The sequence below is a fragment of the Tripterygium wilfordii genome, chromosome 20, assembly GCF_013401445.1.
Source record: "Tripterygium wilfordii isolate XIE 37 chromosome 20, ASM1340144v1, whole genome shotgun sequence".
Taxonomy (NCBI): Eukaryota; Viridiplantae; Streptophyta; class Magnoliopsida; order Celastrales; family Celastraceae; genus Tripterygium; species Tripterygium wilfordii.
The window spans coordinates 7824396-7844453 of NC_052251.1; the positions used below are offsets into that span (position 1 = coordinate 7824396).

General features: G+C 37.1%; 2 protein-coding genes across 2 annotated transcripts; both read right to left on the reverse strand.

Moving 5' to 3' along the window:
* Positions 1-3226: 3226 nt before the first annotated feature.
* On the reverse strand, positions 3227-4841 carry LOC119987448 (probable inactive receptor kinase At5g58300). The gene is made up of 2 exons (XM_038832369.1): positions 4198-4841; positions 3227-3889 (listed from the first exon to the last, which is right to left on the reverse strand). The coding sequence occupies exons 1-2, from the start codon at positions 4814-4816 to the stop codon at positions 3300-3302; spliced, it is 1209 nt and encodes a 402-aa protein (XP_038688297.1). The 5' UTR covers positions 4817-4841; the 3' UTR covers positions 3227-3299.
* Positions 4842-8659: 3818 nt separating this feature from the next.
* LOC119987127 (probable polygalacturonase) lies at positions 8660-13098 on the reverse strand. The gene is made up of 5 exons (XM_038831918.1): positions 12585-13098; positions 11331-11451; positions 10823-10997; positions 10587-10657; positions 8660-9661 (listed from the first exon to the last, which is right to left on the reverse strand). Exons 1-5 carry the CDS (start codon positions 12918-12920, stop codon positions 9027-9029), a joined length of 1338 nt encoding a protein of 445 aa, XP_038687846.1. The 5' UTR covers positions 12921-13098; the 3' UTR covers positions 8660-9026.
* Positions 13099-20058: the final 6960 nt, after the last annotated feature.

Sequence of the window (20058 nt, forward strand, 5' to 3'; positions counted from 1 at the left end):
ATTGACATACACTCGTACATGATGATAGATGATAGATTATTTCTACTCAATGAAAATCGTCTAACGTAACTTAAAATGATTGTTTTGTTATCTTAAATATTTATATTTTAATTTAAAATTTGTAATTTAATGACTATATAGATATTTACTTAATGAATGCATACAAATTTACTTATTCCCAATCACTTTTTAGTAAATAGACCTAAAAAAATTTTGTGGGCGCTGTCTCTGAACCCCGTCAACATTTAGCGGCTTCCAATAAATGCTAGGCATCGCATGCTGACCAAGGTCCCCTCAATTCATTTTCTAGATCCACCACTGCCTATGGTGTGACTATTTATGGGCTTCTAGGGCGTGATCAATAAACCCTAAAAATATTTGAGTTTTTGAGTAGTGTCTATCAATATTCTTCAATGTTGAGAAGTTGGTGTCCTTCCAAACTCCCATGGATTATCACATGCTGAAAAAACATTGGACTCAATTATATTTCCAAAGATCAAAGGGAGTTGAAAGTTGCAGGAGTTGACAAATGTCGAAAGGGAACCATATCAGCATTTGGTAGTACAAATGATACACAGATAAGATATAGATGCCTCAAATAAGTTTCTTTATTCGTCCATTAACAAGATCAAAACATGTTTAGTTGCCACATGTCTGGATTCTCAAGTATCGCCGCTCCCCCAGATCAACTCTCTTTTATACATTTTAGGGTAAGCAATAATTAAGGAAGAGGATCTTATCTGCCAACCAAATACTCTAACTCTCCAACTCTCTCTCTCTCTCTCTCTCTCTCTCTCTCTCTCTCTATATATATATATATATATATATATATATATATATATATATATATATATATATATACCCCACAGATTCGGAACTTTTTGTTTAAGCTATCTCCCAAATTATTATTGGAACACATTTATTCAATTTTTTTGGACTATAAAAATGGCTTTGGTCTTCTTCAACTAAATGAGCAATTAATACAACAATAATAAGAGTTGAAAGGATTGAAAAGACTGATTAATATTCAAGGCTCTGGTTGCTCACTCTCCCTCAAGGGCTTCTCGCCTGAGCGAATTAAAGGACATGCATCCATGTATGTGCATGCAATTCGGTTTGCTAGGGTTAGGAGTCCTTGCAAGGGGGAGTTGAACAGGCTGTGCCTTGCCGCACCATGAGGAGTCTGACGCGATGGACCGGGCTCAGGCATCTTTCCACTGATCACTCTCTCCTTCAAAGGCTTCAGGAAGTGCCGGAACACTCGAGTGTAAGGCCTGAAGTCTTTAAGGGGAGAGTCCTGATAGTACTGTTTACTTGCAGGAAAGCTTAAGAGGGGAGTTCAGGCAAATCTATCTATCTATGAAAATGAGCGTGAGGTTTTTAGCCCTTGCATACAATATTTATACATCTTAACGGTAAGAAAAATTCATGAAATTTACCTAATTAATATTCATAGATTCGAATTTGTTTTTAAGCTCAAGCTTGCATGCAGTAGCAGTACTTGCTATATTAATTGATGGTGTAAGCACTTTCTGTTTCATATGTCCCCATTCGTGTTAGAAACCACACAATCATAAACCGTCCTAATTCGAACTATGGCTTTGTCAGCATGACTATAATCTCCAAAGAATTAAATGTACTCACACCAAATTGATATTGCATGTTTTAATTGCAATGATTTGGCCATGTATTTGTGAATGTAGTGATGGCAACCAACTAATGTTACGGCCAAGTCTATTATATATAGCCGTGAGGGAGGAGCCGAATCGGGAGACTTTGTATGCGCGAGATAGAGAGAGTGCTTTCATCTATCCAAGATAACAAGAGTGATAGATCTGAAAAATTAAGGAAAATCTGGTTCGAGATAAGGTAGAGAAGAAGAAGCGAGGAGAGAGAAGGAATGGTAGAGAGTGTAAATCAATATATCTCAAACCCAAAGACCTAAATTTTTATCCTTTAACATAAATTCTCCGATCTACATATCTTAATCCAACGGCTCAATATTTGAACAGGCTACTAGTGCACCGGTTCTCCCCAAACCTACAATTCCATCACATAATTGGATATAAGTGTGATCATATATTTTTTAATGTGCATCATGTGGGATATCTAGAGCCCACGAATTCATTTGAATCATGTGCATCCAACCCAGTTTTTGGATAACTATGATACTAACTGATGGGATATTTATCATTTTCGATTTTCAGTTCACGTCGATTACCTATTTTCCGTAGCATTTAATAAATAGTTTCAAAGATTGGTTGAAGACCCAACCGTTCGAGACTTTATCCTGACTATTCTATTAAGTAGGCGCAGTCATTTGAACCGATGAACTCTCGCTCAAAAAACGGTTAATCTAGGTAGAACTAGAAGATGAATAAATGTTTTGTAGACAACTGAAGCCATCGAAAATAGGTATTGTGCATATTAGAGCCATCGAAAATGGGCTCTAGCCCATGATAACTCTCAGGCCCAAGGCCCAACCCACTTCTGCAGAAGCATAATAGTCGAGTTTCATGGTGAAATGACAAAATAGTAGTTTTAGGATTTATGATAAAACTCACAAAACTGTAGTTTTTCTTGTTGCACAGCACCAGCCACCAGACCAGACTTTTCCAGAAGTTTATAGCTGCAATTAACTTATCCTGCTGCTCTGTACCAAATCAGTTCGTAAACAAAAGTCAGTGGATTTCTCTTTATCTTATTCATATACATGGTCGCATCGGTTATTGCTACCTGATTTTGCAATAGCTTCCTTGCCGTAAAATTGTGTATCTTTCGTAATGATGATATTTGGTGGAGTTTACTTTTGTTGAAGTCTTAAAATATGTTGGAATTAGCAAGGCATTAAAGGTGTTTGTTGAAATGCCTCAACCAATAACCATGTACATTAAGTAGGGTAACGTATGTTTCACCGTTAATTGAATGCAGCTAGCCTTTCTGGGTTCTACTGTTTTGAATGTTGCCTTTAAATAATGGTGATCACATAATTTCAAATCCATATATCTAGGGTATCCACCATTTGCTTCACTGGGATTGAGAAAAATATAATCTTGAAATTGTTAGTCTTTTGAGGTTCTGCAGATCTAGAAATTTTCAACAGTATATACAACTTTCTCGTAAATGAAGAATGCTCAAATTGAGATGTGCAAAGCTTTGTGTCTGATAAAAGAAGAGAGAAACTAGCTAGTTGTTGTACGTATTTACTGGTCATAGAATATTGTAATAGGCATAGATGAATATGTGCATTAAGTTATATAAACTCGCTTAGTGCTCAGATTTATACAAAAATATTGTCTTTATAAATCAAGGGGGAATTGTTTTTCTATTAATACATCTTCTAGAAAGAGTAGTATCTGCTCTATTGAAGGCCTGTCATCAGCTGACTTGTTTATACATGCCAATGCAATGTCCAAAACCATCAAAGCTTGTTTTCTTTCTTTCCCTTCCATAATGAATTCAAAAAACTCAACGTCGCCGTCTTTGATATCTTGTTTCTTCTCCTGTGTCCAGTTCTGGAAATCATCATCCCCAGATCCTCCTAGCATGTCCATAAGAAGTATACCAAAGTTATAAATATCACACTTTTGGCAGAGGTTTTCACAGTACAAGCTGTCATTTGTTGTTAATGGCGGTGGTTCGTGCTGCCATGTATCTGAAACCTCTATTCGCTCTGCTATCTGTGTGAAACCATAACCCAATAAACGAGCAGTGAAGTCGATATTTATCATGACATTAGACGATTTTATGTCCCCGTGCACATTCATGTGCATGTTCTTTCCTCGTCGTGGAGATTGTGTGTGGATGAAAGCAATTGCTTTGGCGATGTCCAGGGCTATCATCAGCCTTTGATTCCAATCTAGAGCTGTGTGATCGTGTTCTCTTCCCCCTAAATTAATCCATGAGCAAAGATTCATATCAAAACTTGAAGTGTTAGAGATCCCAGCAACAGGTATCATAATGTACATGAAATTCTGTGCGTATAACTCAGCAGCTGGGATAACTGGGATCCCAGTTATCCCAGCTGCTGAGTTATACGCACAGAATTTCATGTACATTATGTGGGACATGTGGAGCTAACGAATTCACTTGAATCTTATGCGTTCAACTCAATAGTTGGGATACTGAGATATTAAATTGTTGGGATCTTTATCATTTTCGAGAAACTTGTGAAAGAAGAATGGAATATAGACTAACCAGAGAGCAAATCAGCAAGGCTCCCCATGGGATAGTAATCGGAGACGACAATCTTGATCCTCTTTGAGTACAAATATGCAGTGATTGGCACAAGATACTCACTCTTGCTGCTCACTTGAGCCAATCTATCAACTCTTCTCCCAAACTCACTTCTTCCAACACTTGCTTTCTTGAATCTCTTCACTGCATAAACTTTGGCATTTAACAACACCACCTTCTCTGTCATCCCCAGTCGGCTCTCACCCATCACCCCAACAGATGCTCTCAAAACCTCCTTCAAGCTTAACTTGGACCCACCGATATTTTCCCCACAAAAGATCAAGGGTCGATCATCCATCACCCCCACAATGAAGTCATCATCATAGTATTCATTTAAGGAGCCTGATCTGCTGCCGTTCTGGTCCCCATCTTTGGTGTTGCTTTTTCGTGGTTTGGTGAATGCTCTTGTTAACATATTCAGAACTTGAGAGAGAAGGAGAAACAGAGAGGAATGGTGCTTGGTTTGCTGGGTATTGGGTTGTTTTGATTTAGATTTTGTCATGGGTAGCATCGAATCCACTCCAGCTTGGATGCTTAGTTTTGGTGATGGGTTGGCATAAGATACAAAGATGGAATCCATTGAATATTTCCTTCTTTTATGATTGGCCAACTTGGTTTTCAATAATGCCTTGTTTTACTCAAATATATTGATTGGTTCATAGATTCTTATCCGTGTGGACAATGGCATCCCATCAAAGCCGACCTACTCTAGCCGGATTCTTGTCTTGGTACTAAGAAAATACATTAGATTGTAGAAGGATTTCCCTGTCTGTAGATTATAGACAGCAATGAGCTTGAATTGTTTAATGGATGTGCTTGAAAGATATGAATCATACAAACTCAAAGCCAGCAATGTGTTTTCTTAATAGTCTCTCAAAATTTATAAATGTAAATATGTATGTTTTTTCAATGTCTCAAATAAATTACTGAAATTTTAGGGTACCATGTCAATGTTCTGTCAATTGTTCAACTACCAAATACTGATGGCTTCTCTTTTGATGTTTAAATTACCTTTGTTCCCCCCATACTACTTTTTTCCGTTAAAGTTCAGTTTTTTTTTTTTTTTTTTCCAGTTAATGTTACCCAAGTAGATTTAGATTTTGAAGGATGGGGCTGCAATTTTTACAATTTTTTAAATGGTAGCAGTAGGTTTCATCTGACCCTCCAATGGAGTAATGATGTGCATATATTTTATCACGTTTTTGTGTTTGTTTCGTTAATGTTGTCGATAATTTTTGATGGAATTGAATTGATGCTATTCAAATTCTTTGTGTTTTTACTGTTGTAGAGTTGGTGCGAAGATATGAAACGAATAAGAGGAGAAACATTTGAATCAACCTTAAAAAGGATTTGGAGGGCTGCTCCAACACCCATTGGCACTCGAGCATGCCAAATAGCATGTCATGGAGCAAAAGAATTGTTTTGACATGCTCGAGCGCCCATCAGTGCTATAGTATGCCAAAATTGGCTAGCGGGACCAGGAATTATTATGGGCCACGCCGCTCAAGCGGGCTCGACACTGACAGCTTTCAGAATTGTAATAGTTTTGGTTTCCCTACTTTCTAACCCTAGTAGATAAAGGGGGTGACATTATTAAAAGATACACAATCTTTTTCTACGTTTTTGATAGCAAACCTCATACTCTCCAAGCTTAGGCAAGGATTCCAAGGATTCAAGACTTTCACCTAACCTCAATTCCATCATCACAAGGGGCTTTCTTCATCTTCTTTCTGTGTATTCTCTTTTTGGTTTTGTTTTTGATTCTTGAATGATGATTTGTAACTAAACCTTATTCTTAAGGTGCGATGTAATCTTAGCATGAATATTGTAAACTATTTAATTTGATGAGTACATGATTATAGTTCAATGATTTGTGTCATTAATTTATATGCTTAAAGTTTATTGATTATTTGATTGATTGACCACCAATTGAATGTTTATATAGACTCATCTAGCTAGAACTAAAGAACGAACATAATATACATGCCTTAATACCTGAAATTTGAGAAATTAATTGTCTAATGCTGAGAACACGATTTAGGGGTTTGATTGGTTGTCATAGTTCTTTAAATCTTAATTAGTCAATAGACTTGGGTTAAAAACTACGAACGAACAAGATTAACTCGTTGTTTAATGATATTTGTTGATATCGCGAACGAATGAATCACAATATTTAATAAATAATCAATCTTTGAATTAGAACTATAATTGTGTGCTTCTTAATTGAATGTTTTGAACCCTAAAATTAGGACCTCATAAGAGAATTCATATTCATATATATATATGATTCTTTGATAGCTGAAGTCATAAAAAGTTCAAAATTTTATAGAGACAAATTTTGTAATTAACTAAATATTTTGAGAGTTTAAAGCTATGTAAAAGGATTAGTTTTATAATTTTTGAGTAAAAATTAATTTTCATTGGTAAAAAATGTGTTACAATCTCAAGATGTATACCCTCTCCACTGGAGAATAAACCTCGATAGTCATGTAACCAAACTCTTAAAGCACGTAAGTTTCGTGATAAACGGATGATGGTGTGAGTTATCAAGATTCCTTCTTGCCACCCCTACCAGCAAATAATCACCCCTAATATACGCATTAACAATTTGACTTGTTGAAAAAAGTGTTCCATTGGCAAACTCTTTTTCATAGGCAGAGTCGTTAAAAGTTATAGAGATTAATTAAAAGTCTATACTTGACCAAAAAAATCCGTTGATAATTTTTTATCGGTTATTTTGTGGGGAAAAACTTAAAATAACTATGGAAGATGTTTGATATTAAAAATAAAAACAATTGTTAAAAACTTAAAATCACTATTTCTACCAAAAGTCCATCTCCTGCCAAAAGTCAAATAAAAGGGGTAAAAGTAACATGTCGTGTACGCTAAACCAACGACCATAACCCAGTCGACTTGATATTATTCTCTTGCCGTGTTCTTTGGTTTCCCATTGCCCCGTCTTTCACACTATGATTTCAAGTCAAACTACCACACCCATTAGGGATTAGAGGTGGAAAAAAAAATGGAATCCGTATGGCACAAAAATATGTGTTTACAAAATATCTTATATGTTCGGTTTCGACTCTAATCTGAATTGAATTTCAGACGTACTTAATTAATCATACCCGGATTGATATAAATCCAGACAAATAAATTGGACAATAATCTAATATGGATCAGAGTCCGGACGGATTAAATTTTCGTGTTTAAACCCGGATCCGATTTTAAACCGGATAAAATTTATATGTACGGACATAGATTTCAAATGTATAACTTATATTCAAACTTGGTCTAATCCGAATCGAACAAATTCGGTCATTCAGACCAAACATAATTATTTTTTTGAAATATCAGATAGAATTATGCTTTCAATTAGAATCGAAACTTGAACACCCATACATATGTCTAACTCAACTTATTGTCAACCAAATCAACTCCCCTCGTTACCAAACGGAGTTTTACCACCTCTACACCTATATAATCTCATCTTTCTTATATATTTTTCGAAATACATCTTATATATTAATCACACAAACCCCATAAAACCAAAATCTCCTCCTCTCAATTCACGATGGACAGACTCGCTGTTACCGTTACCTTCTTCTTCTTCCTCCTCTTCTCCTCCACCACTTTTGCTATTGCTCTCGGTATCATAGATAATACTGATGCGATCATAGATAAGACTGATGCGACAGCGATAGATACGAAGCAGAATGACGCGATCGTACGTGATCTGTCTAGGAATTTCCCCGATCCTGAAACCAAATCCAACGAAGCAATCTTCCTCCCCAGTTCCGAATCCAAACCCGTAACCTTCGTGGACTGGAAACCCATCAACAAATTTCCAGTATATGACGATGCTGCCGCTGGAGAGCAATCAACGGAGCCGGAAACCATCATCAATTTCGTTCCGATCAACCGCCGTTTCGGTTCCCGTTCCCCTGTGCGAACGATGCGCCCCTTCGGTCTCGGCCACCGCTGCCGTCACCACCATCACCAGATGTTGAAGCCGTTGGGTCCGGGGTTCCGTGGCCGTGAAGTTTCCTACGGTGACGACATGCTTATCTCCGGCGGTATTAAGGGTATGGGCCCCGATCCGATGTTTAGAGGCGGAGTAAGGCAGATCCCGGCAAGATGGGTAAGGTCTCACCGGGAAGGAACCAGGTTTCCGAATTTGAGGAAGCCTATGCCTATGAGACCCCGTGAAGATGAGGAAATTTGGGAAAAGGCCGAAACTGAACCGATTGAGATTTTATCTGAACAGGAGAAGAACTATGAAGAAGAACATCACCACGACCACCATCATCACGAGAAGGGTTGGTTCATGGGGAGAGTGGGCAAGTTTCTGAACCACTTTTGAGTACAGATCCTTGTGTTTTCCCTATACTGATGCAATTACTATTATAGGTGTGTTTTTTTTTGCCTTTTTGAAATGGGGGAGGGGATGGGGCTCGAACTCGGGTTCGGGATTACATCCGGTCCAATTTGTCAATCGAACTACTCGTGATTCTGACTATTATAGGTGTGCTAGGTAATGTTTTTGTAAATAAATAATTTACACGTTTTATTTGCGTTTGTACCTGTACTCCTTTATATATATGATATATGCAGTTGTAAACATCCCTCTCTATGAATCCTCTGCAATTGCATTGAAAGGTGTGTGTGAGGGCAAGAAGAATATGATTGTGAAGCAAATAAATTTCACATAATGTGGAAATACTATGTGATCAATCAGTCAATGACTTAATTTAGAGATAGGTGTAGTGTAAACAAAGTAATCTTCGAAATACTTACTCTGTAAATTTACTGGTTTGTGAGGTGGAGGTAAGTTCCAAGCATGGCTGCGGACTAACCCGGAGGGCAGTCCCATTTACATCAGAGCACTTCCAATCCCCAGATTTTGAGCCAGTTTTGATCTGAAGGTTGATGTTAGAGAGATGTATTCCAGTAAAAATGGAATTCTTCAGGCCTTTAATCAAACCCGGTTGTAGAACATTTACACCTGAAAAACTCTTCAGAATAATGCCATTAACAATTGGGAGAGCTGTTGGGTTGAACTTATTGTCAGGGTGCCCGCCGACATCACCTGCGATCTTTATCCCCATCCTTACACTCTCCATGTGTACATCAGAGACAGTGATGTCTTTTATGAATGCTCCTCTGCCGATGTTCGTCTTCACGTGAATGCCAACGCCCATATTGTAGAGGCTTATATTTTCGGCCAAAACATTCTCTATCCCACCAGAAGTTTCACTTCCAATTGCAATTCCGGCAAATGGGGATGAACCACTTAACCTCCGGATGGTGATGTTGGAGCTACGACGACCATAAGCAATCCCATATTCATCCCACCCACTCTTCACAGCTACCATATCGTCTCCAGTAGAAATGTACGAGTCCTCTATGCAGACATTAGAGCTTGAATCTGTATAAAAGGAACAAGGTATACACTTATCTATCATTTCAAAATTTACATGAAATTTTTTTAATAGTGAAAAGTGGCATATAAAACTAACTGGCAACGCCAAGAATATTTTGTAATGAATTTAGTAGACAATAGGAAAGGCGCAGGCTCATTCGATCAACCAATCAAAGCACCAAGATAACTAATTTTTTTAAATAAGTACGAAAGATTAGTTCTCTCTGGTTACTCTCACTTTATACGTTGAAGGGCTGAGGGAGATCAGAAGAAGAGAGTGGCTTAAGAAGACACAAATGGATAATTCAATGTGGATAGCTTATCCTTTAATCCTCTCTCTTCCATATACCATGGTTATATTATCAATTCGCTGGATTAATTAACTATTTTAACTTAAGCCAAAAAATAAAGCAAAACGAAGTTGCGAAGACCGATTCACCCACAATGGGCCAGTCTGGACCATCAGCGACTTTTACATTTAAGGTTGCTCCCATTTTGTTGCACAGTTTGTAGTCTAAAGCTAGGAACTTGTAGGAAGGGTTGAAGGGTTGTAATACCAACCTTCGTATTCGGTTGTATTTAAATGTATTCTTTTAATACAAAAGAGAGTTTATTGAAGGGAAGCACGAATAAGGTGCGATCCCCTGCTAAAGGATTACAAAGCTGAGCTAATGCTCTCACGATAAAAGAAGATTTTCGATCATTAAAGGTTCTGCCATTCCTTGATTACCAGTTGTATTTAAATATTTAAACTCAAAGCACACCATATCTCATCAATATCATTCTTAAAGATGGTGTCATAGATCTAGACACAGCATATGCACAAGCTTAATCAGAAATCGTAATAGATGGATCATGTGTCTGTAAGTGAAAAATCACAAGTGAGATAGTGATATAACAATCTCAATAATTTAATGAATAATATATATACCCGGATCAATTCCATCAGTATTGGGAGAGTCAGATGGGGCCAAAATGGTTGTATATCTGATGACAACGTTGCTGGAAAAAGAAAAGAATTATTAGATCAATTTTGTATTAGTCGAGAACAAAGTAACAAAATGAGAGGTTGATCAGGGTGATGTCATAATGGAAAGAAGATGAACGAAATGCATAACATATGGAAAAGCCAGATGTTAAGATATGGAAATTATGTTAAACTGTTACCTGCAATAAACAGGGTGAATGTTCCAGAAAGGAGAATTTTTGAAAGTCACATTGTCAATAACTATGTTACTCGAATCCTTGAATTCAATGAGATGTGGTCTTGTATGTTGGAGAGTTCTTCGCCTCCACATGTTCCACCAGACATCTCCCTGGCCATCAATTGTCCCATTCTCACCTGTAAAAGTCAAACTTTGTAGTGAATTTATAAAGAGAGAGTGTGTAAAATTTTCAGAAGTATGCATTAGGTTAACTCATCAACTAAAAGAAAAACTTCTAATGCCAATTGATCATGGACAAGTTCGCTATGAGTATCATCATACAGTACAGCCACAAAACATTCTTGAATTGATGTCACTCCCTTCAATTTTCTAATATTCAGTATTTTGTGCATGGAAGCAGGTCATCTGAGAATGTATGATGAGATTAGGCACTTAAGATACACAGAAGGCGGCTATAAAATATGTTTGCAAGCCATCATTTAAGACGCACGTTCTTGAAAAAAACTCACCAGTGATGATAACATCAATTAGCCCATCTCCCTGGATAAAACTTATATACCGGCCACCAGGGAGCTCTCTCCCCATCCCATAAGAAGGCAAAGGAGCGATTAGAGGCCAATCCTGAGTATCCTGAAGCACCAAGCAAAATAGGAAACTAAAAGAAGGGTATAAACTTATCAAACCAGAACCCAAGCAATAAGAACCCTAGTTGTCCTATTATTCAAGCACTTCAGCATTGCTTCCTGAAGATATTAAAAGAATCCCTCTCAACATTTCCGACATAATCAATTTATATCCAATAGCACAATAGGAAATAACTCCACCCAGGGTAAAATTTATAGAGCCCTGGAGTGTAAATGGATACTTTACATCACTAAAAACCCTGGGATAGAACAGAATAAGTATAGAGGACGTTTATAACAAAGTGGAGGTCTTTTGGCATGAAAACTGACAATTCAATAATCAAAATGTAAAAAACTATTATATCCTCCTTGTCAAGGTCCTACACAAGAAACAAACAAAAAAAATCGATCAAAAGAGAAGCATGTTCATAGCCACAAATGCAATGGATTACTGTCAACCTGATAAAGCTTTGCCCTGTCTACTTAGGCTCATATACTTGAATATCATTAAAAAGACTAGCTTCTTAATTTTCCCCAGTTCATAATACAAGAATTTTACCCAGCAGGCACACAAGTCATGAAAACCAACTAGCATGTTGATCTTTTAAAACATTGGTTCATTATGGCATAATGTAATATTCAGAAACAGACTTCATCCTATATTTGAAATAATAATTCACACCAATAATCTCATATTATTTCTGCACAAGTCATGTGTTTAACTATTAGCACCTGGACAGTAGACGACTTTATTTAAAACCCCTGAGGCTCTGAACTTAGTCTGCTCAAGCCAAAGAAGGTCACACGGATAGAAATTTAAACTACAATCACAAATCTAGAGCACAAAACAAAACCGAAATTCGTTTGGAGTTCGCAAAATTATCTAGTAAGCCATCTTGCATTAAATCATATTTTCACCCGAAGAAAGTAACAATGCGTCTTCTATGCTAATAACAAATAAATTTATTGACTAACAGCAGCATTGTTGTTCTCTTACTTCACATTTTACAAAAAAATTTAGTTCCCCTCTAATTCTTCTCAGTTTACCCAAATTAAGAAAATTAAACAACGTATATTACTGCTAACAACAAAACACTACTACATAACAAAGAAAAGAAATGAGCCTTGATCAATGATCACCTGCGTTGCTTTGATAACAGCACCATTAGCCAAATAGAGAGTCATGTGACTGGTCAAGTTAAAGCTCTCCGTTAAGTACACCCCTGGCGGTATGTAAAGACGCGTGCCGCCTCCCGTCCCAGAACTCCGAATCCGTTCTATCGCCTCCCTAAACGCCTTGGTGTTCAAGGTGTTACCGTCACCGACACCCCCAAATTCAGTTATCGATATACTGTTGTCTCTGGACCTCATCGGCACTATCCCCGAACACGTTACCACTTCCGCAAGGCCACGACAGGACAAAAACGACACCGCAAGGGAGAAGCAGAGGGAAACAGAAGCCAAGAAGTGATCCATTTTCGCAATTTCAGCGGTTCTTGAAGGGGGGAATCTGGGAAATGGACGAGTTCTCTATAAGGGGTTTCTATATTTGTCCAATGCGAGAGTGACGAAGTGAAGGGAAAGCCACAAATCTGCACTTCTGAGTCGTGAGTACTGAGTTCTGAGTTTTGTGATCGTAAATTAAAATCTCTAAAATAAACAATTTATGATGTACCCAATTATCGCGTATGCATTATTATAAGGTTAATTATGTTTTACAGCATTGAAGATATGGGTTATTATATTTTGGTCACGTATTTGTATTTGTCATAAAGTCAAAATTCAAAGTAAAAAATGAGATAAACTTGTCACACAGACAGCTTTCATTCATATCCGGAAAGATTTATGGTTGATGTGGCATTAAATTAATAAATATTATTTAAAAAATACTTATGTGAAAAATAACAATAATTAAAAAAAAAAACTCATTCGGCTTGCAGTTGAATTTAGCGCCAACAAAACCCCTTGATCTGGCATCCATTCCACATACTCTGTTAAAGTTGTTACAAAGTAGTAATTCAAAGTTCACAAAATAAAAACAATTTCATTCATTAACATTCAAATTTGCATTCACCCATTAATTCAGGAACAGAAGTTGTGGTCCCTGGGAGTTCTAACCACGAGTAGGAGTTGGTTTCCCAAAAAATAGCTGATGCTGGGGTTTGTTTTTGTCTTTGCCTCTCTTTAGAGTTTGCACTGTGCTATTAGTGAACAATTGTGTTCATTAGACAAATTGTTTGGTTTATTCAAACTTAATGAATTATAGGGTGCTCATCTTTTAAAAAAAACAAAAAACAAAAATTAGCATTCACACCATTGACAACCACTAAACTACTAGACATAACAAAGTACCAGGAATGATATTCATTACTCAAAAACCTATTTATCCAGTCTAAACATATCAATGGTAGTTCTTAAATATTCACTTACAAGTGTTTCTCTTTGGTTTTGTAGGAATCGGACTTAATTCGGACAAGTTAAAGTAATTTTTGTGTAATGCTGCAGGGAGGTGTTCGGACACCTCCTCAAGGTGTCCCGACACTTGAGGAGGTGTATCCGGAGACCACCTGTCCGGACACCAAATCAAGGTGTCTAGACACTTTCTTCACGAAATAAAACAGAGGCTTGTTAAAAATTAAAGAGGCTAACGTGTCCGGACACCTGTCTAGACACTTGTCGCAATCTAGCAAAATCTATTGCTCTTTTTATGGGCCTTTTCGGGTATTTCTTAATTATAACCAATGAGGATTGAAATTGTAAGGGTAGTTAGGTATTTTTCATTACCAAATAGGGTGTTTTAACCCTATGAACATCATTTTGAAAAGGGATTCTCCCATTGAAGCCACCATAGGAGTAGTGTAGAATAGCTTTCTTTCTCTAGGTTTTCTTTGTTGTTTTTTATTCTTCTCTTTGATTTTGCATAAACTCTGATTTACATGACAATATATTGGATGTTTATTGCAATAATCATAAGTGGATAGTTCTTTTCTCTTGTTTCTAATCCTGAAAGGTGGATGTAAAGTTTCGATTGCTTGAGGTATGTTTAAAGAGTCGTAGTTTCGATTTCTCTCCTTTGATTTTGTGATAGTTGTGTAATTGGATGCACGAGTATAGCATGTTTATTGTGTTTTTGGATTGTATAATCTAGGGATTCAATTTAATGTGTTCGATTTGAAATTATTAATGCCCAATGCATGATTTTCTTAATTGATTTAGTTTCCATTGCATAGCTATTGATTGTGTGTATTAATGATGGGATTTTGTGAAATTTATGGAATATGTATGAGAGAGTTATGATTAATTGGTCTTTGAGTGTGAAATTAGGGTGCTAGCAAAGCCAAGCCCCGAGAGGAAACATTAATCCACAAGAGTAGATGCATACTCCTTTGTATTCATCGTAGACCAAGAGACCCAATGACCTCTTTGTAGGAATCGAAGTCTTCGTGCCCAATTTCCTTTGCATATGCATAGTTAATAGTATCGCACAATGCATTGTGTATGATTGTGTGTATTTGCAATTATACCTTGAGCATGAGAAATTGAACATCCACCCAGAAGGATTAGAGACTAGAGCTTTTAATTAATTGTTTTCTCAAATTATTTCTTAGTTTGGATACATGTTCACATGCTTGCCGAGTCATCGGTATCCTTTTACTTTTCTTGCATTTTATTTGTCGTTATTTGCGTTTAACTCTTTAGTTAGTTGTTTGCATTCATCCACCTCAAAATTGCATTGTGCTTTGTTGTGAATTCGACTTTGGACTCTCAGAATTTATTACTTGCCGACGACCCTACACTTGGGGTTTACACACACTTTTTTGTGTCGATCACATAACATAACCAGGAATGATCTACATTCCTCAAAAGCTATTAAATCAAAGACATTGGCTGCCCAAATCCAACCTAAAAATGTCAAAAGAAGTGCCTAAATATATAGCATAGCATAGACAAAAATACCAAAAGGCATAACGCATAAGTTCAGTTCCAACTCCAATCACCATTGGGTGGCCTTGCATTTGATTCTTGATTGGCATTCACAATGGATGAGTATCTGGATGTTGAAGTGGCAGCTTGCCATGCCTCTTCTAAAACAGGCCTTCTCACCCTTATCTTCCTCCTTATAGTGTTGCTTGTACTTGGCCCTGCCTCATTTGTATTAACAGTTCTTTGGTTTGGATTGTTGTTGAAGATTCTCCTCTCCCAATTGAAGCCAGTGATGACCTTGAATGCGGAGTTGTAGTTGTAGTTGGAGTCTGATTTGTAACCTGCATATCACACAAATGGTAATTAGTCTTAAATAAAAAAAATTCAGTAACATGCAAATTCAAAGGCATATACCTCCCTCCTGTTTGGTCCTTTAGAAGTCCTCCTGTTATGCCCCTCAACCCCACATTTGGAGCACTTGACTAGTGGATATCTTTCTTCTCAACATGTTAGTTGTGCTTGGTTCATCAAACTCTCTTCTTCTTCTCTCCTTTTGCCTACCAGATGCATTGGTATACTTGGGACGAAGAATTAGATCACCATTTACCCTAGGCCAAAGTGTTGCACCATTTGTAGGCATGACAGAAAATTGATATGCCCTCATGTACACTTCTTTGGTGTAGCATTCATTCACAATGTCCTTAGGTTGATGTTGGACATAACCAATTGTAGCCACTGCATGACATGGTATGCCAATTAGGTCTCATTGAGGTTGACAACATATTGCTCAGGCCTTTTGGCCACATGAAATATAGAGTGGCCACTGTCCCCAGCTCAATGTGTTGTCCAGTTGCCACTATTGGCCCTCTCCAATTCAACCTTGGCAGCAACCCTTGGAACAAGTCTTCCTTGGTGCCTATTCATTTTTCTTCTCAACTTGACATGCCTATTCATTGCTTCTAGCCTGAACTTTTCCAATAGTGTGATTATTGGTTGTCCCTAAATTCCAATATTTTGGCATTGAAACTTTTTGACATATTGTTCAGAATGGAGTCATTCTTGGAATGTGTCATGAAAAATAATACAACTTTATTAAATGCAATGGTAGATCCACACGCTAGCTTTTGCCCTAAACCCTAAATACAAAACTAGTAAACACACTTTCTCTTTGTATATATAGAAGAATTCTCTTATGTGGGTTCAAAGTAAAGACCTAAAATGTAGACCTATGTCTGGGACCCAAAGTAGTAAGCCCCGATAGCTATTTTACTTATCCACACCCTCAAAAAGTGGTTTGCATTTTAGATCCTTACTTTGAGTCCGCATAGAAGAATTCGTGTGTATCAACAATTCTCTTATGCGGACATCTGTAAGTTATATTAACTTATGCACTCAATATTACCATTGCTTTGGAACATGTAGGACCCAAAGCAATGGTCCCCACTTATCATTTTACTCATCTACACCCTCAAAAAAATGCGTAAGTTAATATAATTTGCGAGTGTCCGCATAAAGGAATTCTTGTGTGTGTATATATATTTATATAGGAATTCTCCTATGAGATCCTAACTTTTAGAGTTCAGAACATCTTTTAAAAAATTAAAAAAAATATATTTGTATTTTGATCGATTTTACGAACCCAGAGATATTATTTTTTATATGAAATAAAAATTAAATTCAACATGAAAAGTGCATGATCATTCTGGATTGTTGGATATTACAATCACTTAAAATCCTTGCTTGATTTTGCCGTGATGATTATGTTAAGGGCACGTGACGCACCAATCATGGATTAAAAAGCAATTGACAAGCCACTTAATTATGATTATACCTAGTTACTAATCTAGAAAACTAGTGTAATTAATAGTCTTTAACTTTTAATTTAGAATTAGTCTTTTACTTTTCTTTGAATGCGATACTGAAAATATTGATGGGATTTAAACTCACGATCTACCGCTTGCATTAAAAATTACCAGGGTCAAATTCACCATCATCTCAACCAATGACCCATTGTTAACTAAAAACTAAATCTTAATATGCCATGTTCGAGAGAGAGACAAAAAATTGTGATTTAACAATATTTTGAGGGAAAATTTTAATCAATTCTAACTAAAGAATTCTATCGAATGGGAGTCACTTGGAGATATTTATTTGCAACTTGAGTGTTTCTTAATTGTCTCTCACCTAATGTCCTACATTCCTACTATAGTTGTTGGAAACTCGCCCCACACACACAAAACACACAAAATCATAAATGTAATGTTTGTTTTCTAGGTTTTTAGCTCTAATTCTTATTGTTTGTTTCTCTGAGTTCAGAGAGGAGGCTGAGACAGAGATTGAGCAAGGTAGGGTTAAACCTTGTGGTTTATCTCTTGATGCACTACCAGAAACCATGGAAATTCCGTTGCTAAAGTCTTTTGTGACGGAAAATATTCCATCTCAAAAATCCTTGTCACAAAAATTTGCGATGGAATTTAGCGACGGAATGGGCGACGAAAGTTTTGTGACAAACTTTTACAACGGAATTTGTGGCGAAATATTCCGTCACAAATTAAATTAAAAAGGTACTTTTTAGCCTTCGTGACGGAATATTCCATGACTAATGTAGCCACGGAATATTCCGGGACAAATTTCTGTGACTAATATATTCCTTCGCTACATTAGTATATTATTTTTAAAATAATTTAAGAATTTCCTTTTTTCGACTAAAATATTATTCTTTTCCGTCGCAGAAATTAATTTAATATTTATTTATATTTGGAATATTTATTTTATTTTAAATGTAATTATTAATAATATAATTTTATAGTACATTGTAATTAAAATGCATCACAAACATTTGTAATAAAAATATTTATATAAAACTTATGTTCAAGTTAAATTGTAAAAAATATTGCAAAAAACTGCAGACATAATCTAAACCTCGTCAGAATTGTGCTCCTCATTGTCACAATTATCTTCGGTTTCATCACCTGGCAGTTGCATCTCAAACCGAGCAAAGATTTGCTACATCATTTGGTCTTGTCGCTCAGCCCTCTCGTCTGCCGCCCACAGAATCTGAGATGCCTCTGCATGCATCTGGGCCGCTTCCACCACTATGCTGGACGCCTCCTCCAGCCTCCGACCCGCCTACTCTTGCATGGCTGCAATCTTATCAAGTAACTCGGAGTTCATCCGAGCCACGAGCTCCTCTATCTTTTGGTCGATATACTGAGACTATGATTTAGAGGATCTACCACTATAGGCGGATGTACAATGCATAAGACACGCCTCATCTCCATAACCGTAGGCACAACCTTTTTTTATTGATTCCATGAGTCGCCTGAAAGAAGATGGAATCATCATCGACCGGCGACCCTCCGGAGGTCGAAGCTTGAGAGGACTAGGCTTCTTTCATCTTCTCATAGTCAGCTTGTGTAAATAGTAAAAAATTGATAATAACAATTATCATAATGACTTTTATATATAAAATTAAGATTTAAATTTAATAAAATTTATATTACTTACATATGTTTTAGCCGACCGTCCATCAACAAATTCTCCAGTATCCCTTTTTTGATGGGTATGACGAAAAATCTAGGGCTAGATAGGATCCCAACTCAGTTCTTCTCTCCACAATATAACTTGAAAGACAAGTTAATATTGATTTCGAAGCAGATAAATAATTATAAATGTGAACTTCATTTAAAATGATAAAATTTACCAATTTGCTACGATAGCTCCAATGTGGAGTAGAACCCCCAATATTGATGCACCTGCTAGTCTTAGATGCTCGATTCTGCTTCGCTTGCTCCCACTTGCTCGAATAAGATGGCTCCGCCCACTTTCTCAGAAGCTCATTTCATGCTCCCTCGGATATCCATGTATCATTGTCTTCCTCTGCTCTCTCCTTCTATGTAACGGCCCATCCCGCAGGATCTAGCCGGGCCCATGGACCGCTATCCCCAACCCCTCACCACTCCCAGCCACGGCTTAGTTGGTGACATAGGTTGCCATGGGCACTATGTTAAAGGGTGAGACGTCGCGGGATCGACTCTCATCAATAACCTACCTTCCGCAGCAGTGGCTGAGAGTGGTGAGGGGTTGGGGGTAGCGGTCCATGGGCCCGGCTGGATCCTGCGGGATGGGCCGTTACATTCTACATCATCCCCCTACACATTCTTCTTTTTCTACACATTCAAATAATAATAATTAGCGACGATAAGTGTATATATTTATTAAAAGAGACAATATTTGTCAGGCACCTTATACTTGCCTCGAACTCTTCCCAATAAAATTTCTTTCCCTCATCAGGAATATCCTTCCATGTATTCACGGGCCATTCGTACTTGCTCCTGAGGATCATACCCATCTTTCTGTGAACGGTATAAGGATCGAATCTGAAAATAAAAAATTAATAATATATTTATAAGTAGGGTTGTCGATCGGTCGGTATGGTCAGTTATTTAGTATATTCATCCCCAGGCCGAAAGTTTGGTTTTTTCATTAGTGAAAACCGATGACTGATCGGTTTTCTTAACAGTGAGGTTATAACCGACCATTCCACTTTGGTCGGTTTTTCGGTTAATACCTCAATTTAGAAAGAAATTTAGAATAAGTAGATCCATAAAAAATCCACAATTAATACCAGACTATTGAAATCGCGACATTCTATTCAATAACTCATTCTCGTATTAATATCAAATAATTA

Bases quoted from the DNA above. Each gene is read 5' to 3' on its own strand.
- LOC119987127 (XM_038831918.1), bottom strand. From the start codon at position 12,920: ATGGATCACTTCTTGGCTTCTGTTTCCCTCTGCTTCTCCCTTGCGGTG. The intron at 10,998-11,330 runs GTGAGTTTTTTT...TGACTTTTACAG, and splicing joins AATTGATGTTATCATCACTG to GTGAGAATGGGACAATTGAT. The intron at 10,658-10,822 runs GTAACAGTTTAA...TTCTTTTTCCAG, and splicing joins ATTCACCCTGTTTATTGCAG to CAACGTTGTCATCAGATATA.
- LOC119987448 (XM_038832369.1), bottom strand. From the start codon at position 4,816: ATGGATTCCATCTTTGTATCTTATGCCAACCCATCACCAAAACTAAGC. The intron at 3,890-4,197 runs GTTAGTCTATAT...GGATTAATTTAG, and splicing joins CCTTGCTGATTTGCTCTCTG to GGGGAAGAGAACACGATCAC.